At 40.4% G+C, this 8,232-nt stretch overlaps 1 protein-coding gene across 1 annotated transcript; it reads left to right on the top strand.

Moving 5' to 3' along the window:
• Nucleotides 1-7,444: 7,444 nt before the first annotated feature.
• Nucleotides 7,445-8,001, top strand: LOC118728333 (60S ribosomal protein L24-like). The gene has a single exon (XM_036454738.1). It carries the CDS (start codon nt 7,484-7,486, stop codon nt 7,955-7,957), a length of 474 nt encoding a protein of 157 aa, XP_036310631.1. The 5' UTR covers nt 7,445-7,483; the 3' UTR covers nt 7,958-8,001.
• The last annotated feature ends 231 nt before the right edge of the window (nt 8,002-8,232 follow it).

Raw genomic sequence — 8,232 nt, 5'->3', positions numbered from 1 at the left:
AACTCCCATTCTCCCGGTTGAACTCCCGAGGGGACATTTGCATATTAGCCTTTTCTATATAGATAGATGATTCAATTTGTCATTATTTTGTTGAGAAAATGAGCATCTTTGTTTATGAGGAATATTGGCCTATAGTTATCTTGTACTGTTTTTGTCTAGTTCGGGTATCAGAATAATGCTGACCTCATAAATGAGTTGGAGAATGTTCTGGCCCTGACTGGGTAGCTCAGTTTGTTAGAGCATTATCCTGACACACCCAGGTTGCAGGTTTGATCCCCAGTCAGGGCACATTAAAAAAATCAACCAATGAATGCATAAATAGGTGGAATAACAAATTGATCTCCCTCCCTTCCTTCTTCCTTTCTTTCCTCCTTACCTCCTTCCCTTTCCCTCTTTCTCTAAAATAAAAAAAAAAAAAAGAGAGGGAGAATAGTTCCTCCCCTTGCATTTTCTGTACAAGATTGTGTAGATTAGTAGGGTATCTTAAGGTTTTCCTTCCCCTGGTATTCTTTGTGTGTATATGTGTGTTTATGTGAAATTGTTGCTGAATCAGAGGGGCTTCTATATACCCCTGCTTTCTTTAGTTTTCTCTTAAACACTGGGATGAAAGGAAATCTGTTCAAATACAATATAACTTTATCTTTCATCTTATGATAGAGGCCTGGTGCATGAAATTTTGTGCCCTGGGTGGGGGGCGGAGGGCAGGGGGGGGGGGGGTCCTCTCAGACTGGCCTGTGCAGTCTAGGACCCCTTGGGGAATGTCCACCTGCCAGCTTAGGCCCGATCCCTGGGGAATCGGGCCTAAGCTGGCAGTCACACATCCCTCTGGCAGCCAGGGAGCCTTGGAGGATGTCCAACTGTGTCTTAGGCCCGCCCCCCATGGGGAGAGGGCCTAAGCCACAGCCAGACATCCTTAGTGCTGCTGAGGAGGAGGCAGAGACTCCTGTCACCACTGCTGTGCTTGCAGCCATCAGTCCGGCTTGTGGCTAAGCAGAGCTCCCTCCTGTGGGAGCGCACTGATCACCGGGCGGGGGGGACGAGGGGGGCAGCTCCTGTGTTGAGCATCTGCCCTTTGGTGGTCAGTGTACGTCATAGTGACCTGTCATTCCTGGTTGTTCTGCCATTAGGGTCAATTTGCATATTACCCTTTTATTATATAGGATTTCTAAATCTTTTATGAGAGAACTGGAAAGACTGAGAAAGTTTTTTTTTTTTTTTTAAATCCCAATGTTGATTGTATTAGCTGAACATTTAAAAAAATATATATTTTATTGATTTTTTTACAGAGAGAAAGGAAGAGAGATAGCCAGAAATGTCGATGAGAGAGAAACATCCACCAGCTGCTTCCTGCACCCCCCCTACCGGGGATGTGCCCGCAACCAAGGTGCATGCCCTGACTGGAATTGAACCTGGGACCTTTCAGTCCGCAGGCCGACGCTCTACCACTAAGCCAAACTGTTTTCGGCTAGCTGAACATTTTAGTTTACTCTGATTATTCCATTTATTGGCTACTCTTAACATTCACTAGGCAACAAAGAATACCAAAAAATGCAAAATAATTTCTGTATATTTGTTCAAAGCAAGATTAGTGACATTGTGAGGATTAAAAGTGTAGTGTAGGTGAGAGCTTTTTAGTTAGCGCTTAAGTGTACTTAGTAGTTAAGTGTGTGTGTGTGTGTGTGTGTGTGTGTCTGTGTGTGAGAGAGATCAGTTTAGTCATTTCCCACATATTCCTTTTATATTTTAATGACTGTAATTGAGGTTTTATGGTGGCTATATTATACAATCAAAAGCACCTACATTTTTTCATGTATATACCATAAAAATATATTTGCAGAAATTTTATATCACATATGAAGAAATTGAAGTCCAGAGGGCATTAGTAAGCCAAGATTATAGTTCTAATAGATAAAAAAAATCTCATTTCTCAAGCCACTTTAAAAAGGTGATGTAGTAAGGAAAACTTTATTTTTTTTACATGCAATAAACACTAATATTTCAAGAAAAACTATTTTAAATATAATAATGTTACATGCAATACACATTAATTTTTCAAGAAAGGAAAACTTTAAATTTTATTCATTCATATAACATTTTATATGTTTTTATACTTTTTATTTTTAAAAAGTTCTGTAGTATTAATAGCCTTTAAAATGATTTTTGTATCTTAAGTAATGGCATCAATATGAAATTTAAAAGCTAAGCAAAAGGAAATTGGAATTTTTTCTTCTTCCATTTGGCCCTTCAGTAATCCTTCCAAGGTCCTCGTGGTACATCCTAACCATGACAGAATGCTCTAGGGCCGAGTGTGCAGTAAACGCAGACTAACCCCTTCCCCCCAAACCCCACACAAATAATTTCCAGGGACAGTACACTTGAACTCTGGCACGGTTTCTTCTATCACAAATCATTCTGTAAACTAGTCCTGGGGGAAGAGATATTTCCTTTCAAATGTGTATTCTCAGATTTATATAGCCGCTGAATCCTGTGCATGGGAGAAGAGCTATCACCACGATGTAGGCCTTTTTGTAGCAGTTTGCTTAGAAAATAACTAGTACTTCATATGGCAATTTCTTTGTAATAACTAAAAACTCTCCTTAAGGCAAAAAAAACAACAACAAAAAACCAAACCAAACAAACAAAACCCCACCCCATCCTAGTGTTTTATTTCAATTTGGTAAATAAATAATACAAAAAACAAGATGTATTCATTATGTTCAGCGTCAGAGAGTCATGATCATGTCCTTTAAAGAGTCTTTAGTCTTCCTTGTGTTTCCACGAATACTTACCTTTTATTTTCCAGCGTGTCTCACGCCCGGCAGACTTTACAAAGCACATGTAATTACCTCGTCTTCTGCACTTTATAGATCATGTCATGCTTCCCTATTTAAGCTTCCCCACTCTTAGGTTTTTTATGGAATAACTTCACATATGATAGAGTCTTCTTAGGCTCCAGCATAGCAATATTCTGTGTGTTTTGTGCATTGAATAAAACAATATTCAAAATATCCATTTCTTAGTAGAAATCTGACATGGCAACGTGTTTGCAAAACTCTTTGCACTTGAGCTGAATAAAACGTGTGATTAATAGTTATGGTCCCTGCAGAAATTCTTGATTGCCTCTGACACCTTCCAGTCCAGATGCTTCTAACCCCAGGCAACAGAGGAAGAACATGCACGTGACAAACCTCCAAACAGGAAAGTGATGAGAGCAGGCAGAGTGGAGCCTTGTAAAGTTTTTATCATCACATATGAAGTGATCACACTGCCTATTAAAGCCAAGGACTCAAGTTCCTGCAAGTGGCGGTCTCAGCGTGTGTTTTGCCATTTTGCTTTCCTGTGTTTCCCTGCTTTGAAGTTCACACGTCACTTACTTCTCTCATCCTTTGAGAGCCCTGCCCTGTTCCTCTCAGAAATCTGATCAGTCAGTTCTACTATGGTCTTCTGATGTTTTCTTGTTAGTTCTCATGACCGCAATACAGAAACACAGGCCTTTGAAGCCTCATACGAGGCGTAAGGATCAGAAAGGAGGGAACACTGGTGAATCCATTCCTTAGGAGTCAAGCTACATCATCCTCTTCTTTCTTCCTTTTTTGTTACTTTTTTTTTTTTTTACATATATTTTATTGATTTTGTACAGAGAGGAAGGGAGAGAGATAGAGAGCTAGAAACATCGATGAGAGAGACTCATCAATCACCTGCCTCTTGCACACCTCCTACTGGGGATATGCCCGCAACCAAGGTACATGCCCTTGATCGGAATCGAACCTGGGTCCCTTCAGTCCCCAAGCCGACGCTCTATACACTGAGCCAAACCGGTTTCGGCTACTTTTTTGTTTTAAGTGGCATGGAATTAGAACTCACAACTACAACAAAGCCGTTGTTTTTTCGTTATAAAGAGAGGCCTAGACTGAAAGACTGATCTGTTCCAGGTAGTTTTGGGGGCTTTGGAAGAGAAGTCAATTTGTGTTCACTTAGTTTAAGAGAATTTGGGGGTAGGAGGGAAATCCTAGGTAAAAATTTTAGCTCCTATGGAAATCCTTCTTTTCACATATTCTTCCTTTCAAACTTTCAAAATGTCAAGGTTGGTGGTTCTCAAACTTCTGGTCTCAGGATCCCTCTACTTTTAAACATTATTAAGGACCCCAACAGTGAAAAAGACAGAGCATCTTTAGAATAGTTTTGACCTCAAGGAAGTCAAATGTGTTCCTACTACATTTTGAGGGCCACTAGTCTAGAAAACTAAGTGTAGAGATATTTATGTTGCATCAGAGAAGTCTCTGGGATTCTGCCTGAACAAAGGAAATCAAGAAATCAGTCCCAGAGGTTCCTTATTAGCTACAGATGGAGATATCAGATCAGGCTGACTTACACTTCCTGAGTTTTTCAAACGCAAACCAGTCTCCATGCAGGAATAGGACTGGCGGTAATAGAATGAAGATGAATGAGCCAGACTTTCCTCACAAATATGAACAGCATTATACTAATTACTAGAGGCCTAGTGCATGAAAATTCATGCACTCAAGTGGGAGGGAGAAGACGGTGTCTCTCAGCTCACTCTACATACTCTCACAATCCGGGACCCCTCGGGTAGGGTCCCGTCCCATCTCAGCATGGCTCTGGTTCCCCGGAGCCTGCAGGCCGGGGGTAGGGATCAAGATTCCCAGATCTCCCCACATGGCTCCAGTTCCCTGGGGCCCAGAGATCCCTGTTGCTGCTGTGCCCGAGCTGGGGCCCAGAGCTTTCTCCAGCCGTGGTGCAGCGGCGAAGGGAGCTCGGACCTGGCTGGGTTGAGGCAGAACTCTGGGTCTCCCACAATTAGGGGCGTGGTCGGCCTTCAAATCCGGGACCCAGAGCTCCCTGTCACCGCTGTGCCAGCTGGGACCCAGGACTCACTGCTGCTGCGCTGGTCAGGACCCAGGACTCATTCCCACTGTGCCGGCCAAGACCCTAGCCTGGTGTTTGGTCTTCTGTCCAGTTGTTTAGGTCATGACAGCCTCTGGCTTTTTATATATTAGGATGGGCTCCATAGGAAAGTTTTGAGAAGCTACTTCCTTAACAATCCAGCATTTCACCCAGTCAACAAAAAAAAAGTAGAAAGAATAATAATATGAATACCTACAATCCCTTTGCTAGATTCAGATTTTGCTGCAATTTGTTTTATTTTTCCTTCTCTCCCTCTCTGTCCCAATCTCCCCCACTATCCACACATACATTTTTACTGAAATAAGTTGCAGACCCCATGACTTCCACCCATAAATATTTCAGCATGTGTCTCCTAAGGAAAAATATTCTTCTAGAGAAAAGCAATGGATTTAATGTGTTTTTTTTGTCAACCCAGAATGCTTTATTAAATGAGACTTCCCGTGTTAATTTCCATCATCAACTATTACACTTTTCATTTGTTTTGTTTCTTTTTTTTATATAAATAAATCTTTATTGTTCAGATTATTACTGTTATTCCTCTTTTGCTCCCATAGTTCCCCTCCACCCGGTTCCCACCTCACCCCCTGCCCTAAACTCTCCCCCCTCCCACTGTCCTCATCCATAGGTGTACAATTTTTGTCCAGTCTCTTCCCACACCCTTTTCCCCCCCAAGGATTGTCAGTCCATCCCCTTTCTATGCCCCTGATTCTATTATATTCACCAGTTTATTCTGTTCCTCAGATTTTTTATTCACTTGATTTTTAAATTCACTTGTTGATAGATATTTATTTGTTCATAATTTTAAAACATTTTTATTTTATTGATTTTTTACAGAGAGGAAGAGTGAGGGATAGAGAGTTAGAAACATTGATGAGAAAGAATCATCGATCAGATCAGCTGCCTCCTGCACACCCCCTACTGGGGATGTGCCCACAAGCAAGGTACATGCCCTTGACTGGAATCGAACCTGGAATCTTTCAGTTCAAAGGCCAACACTCTATCCATTGAGCCAAACCGGTTTCAGCCATAATTTTTATCTTTACCTTTTTCTTTTTCTTCCTCTTAAAGAATACCTTTCAGCATTTCATATAAAACTGGTTTGGTGGTGATGAACTCGTTTAGCTTTTTTTTTAAATTTTTTTATTGGTGAAGCTCTTTATCTGACCTTCAATTCTGAATGATAGCTTTGCTAGGTAGAGTAATCTTGGTTGTAGCTTCTTGCTATCCATCACTTTGAATATTTCTTTCCATTCCCTCCTGGCCTGCATAGTTTCTGTTGAGAAATCAGCTGACAATTGTATGGGTGCTCTCTTGTAGGTAACTGTTTTTCTCTTGATGCTTTTAATATTCTCTCTTTGTCTTTTTCTCTTGGCATTTTAATTATGATGTGTCTTTTTTCTCCCAAATTATCAAGCCATTATTACTATACTATTTAAAAAAATGCATTCTCTTTATTGCTTTGTGATACCTTTTAATCATAAATTATTCTATATTTATCTATATCTGAGCTATCTAATCTCATGTTGATGTCTATGTAACTATGGGGCATATTTATTTTTACCCTGTAGTTTGAATATTTCCCAGTGGATAGTATATACTTTATGGATCCAAATATTAGGAATTGATATTTGGCAGAATAGTTGGGGCAAAAGGGAAGGAACAAATAATTACAATTTTTATCTAGGTTTTTCTGATCACCTGTTTCTGTACTGTCCTTGCAACATTTAATTAATATATTACTTTGCTTCTTCAAATTTTATTTCAAAATTGAGGGAGGAAATTTAAAAATAAACGATAAACTTCTAAATAAAAGTTTATTTTCCTTTTATGTTAGAGGCAGAATTATGATTTTGATTAGTTGGCCAATTTCTTATTTATTTATCTATCCATCTATTTATTTATTATTAATTTTAGTGAGCAGTCTCTTCCTAGTCAGATTGCAGCTCTTTTAACCACAGAAGATAATGCTTTCCTTGTAATGGCCCTGAATACTGTGTTCTGTGTATTGGCAAATATCTTAGCTTAATAGGTGGGTGGGGCCCTCAGCATAGATGTTACATAAGGAATTGTCACCTGCTTTTAGAGTTAGTCATCCCTTAAAGTCAAAGGAGTCACTAAGGCATTATGAAATCAGGAGGCTTGTGTGGCAGCCCTGACTCCAACACCAATTAATCACATGTCTGGACCTCAGTTTCCTCACCAGTAGGATAATAGGTTGGCCTAGTGACCCCAAATATCTTTCCCATACTGACATTCTGTGATTCTCTTTCCATGAGATGTTACCACTAAGAATCTTTATTTTCATGTTGCCTTCTAAAATTCAAAGACCAGGGAAGTAAAAGCAAAAATAAATGAATGGGATTATATCAAAAAGTTCCTGCACAACAACAACAAAAACTGTCAATAAAACAAAAAGGCAACCAACCCAATGGGAGGAGATCTTTATAAACAACACCTCTGATAAGGGGGTGTTATTGAAAACCTATAACAAAACAATTCAATTAAAAAACAGGAAGAGGCTCTTCACCATCCTTCCTGCTCCCCGGCGGCCGCAGCCATGAAGGTGGAGCTGTGCAGCTTCAGTGGCTACAAGATCTACCCCGGACACGGGAGGCGCTATGCCAGGACCGACGGGAAGGTTTTCCAGTTTCTTAACGCAAAATGCGAGTCGGCATTCCTTTCCAAGAGGAATCCTCGGCAGATAAACTGGACTGTGCTCTACAGAAGGAAGCACAAAAAGGGGCAGTCGGAAGAAATTCAGAAGAAAAGAACCCGCCATGCAGTCAAATTCCAGAGGGCCATCACTGGTGCATCTCTTGCTGATATAATGGCCAAAAGGAACCAGAAGCCTGAAGTTAGGAAAGCTCAGAGAGAGCAAGCTATCAGGGCTGCCAAGGAAGCAAAAAAGGCTAAGCAGGCATCTAAAAAGACAGCAATGGCTGCTGCTAAGGCACCCACAAAGGCAGCGCCTAAGCAAAAGATTGTGAAGCCGGTGAAGGTTTCTGCTCCCCGCGTTGGTGGAAAACGCTAAGTTGGCAGATGAAATTCTTAATAAAGACCTGACTTTAAAAAAAAGAAAAAAAGGAAAAAAAAAACAGGAAGAGGACTTGAACAGACAAATAAATGGTCAACAGACATATGAACAAAATGCTCAATTTCAATGGCTATTAGAGAAATGCAAATCAAAACCATAATATGGTACCACCTCATACCTGTTACAAGGGCTGTTATCAACAAGACAAGTAATAACGTATTGGAGAGGTTGTAGCAAAAAAGAAACTCATACACTGCTAGTGGAAGTGTAAA

The sequence above is a fragment of the Pipistrellus kuhlii genome, unplaced genomic scaffold (assembly GCF_014108245.1).
Source record: "Pipistrellus kuhlii isolate mPipKuh1 unplaced genomic scaffold, mPipKuh1.p scaffold_m20_p_3, whole genome shotgun sequence".
Lineage (NCBI taxonomy): Eukaryota > Metazoa > Chordata > Mammalia > Chiroptera > Vespertilionidae > Pipistrellus > Pipistrellus kuhlii.
The sequence above is the reverse complement of the archived record's forward strand: the minus strand, read 5'-3'. Positions and strand labels throughout refer to the sequence as shown.

Coding starts and splice junctions, on each gene's coding strand:
- LOC118728333 (XM_036454738.1), top strand. CDS start 7,484: ATGAAGGTGGAGCTGTGCAGCTTCAGTGGCTACAAGATCTACCCCGGA.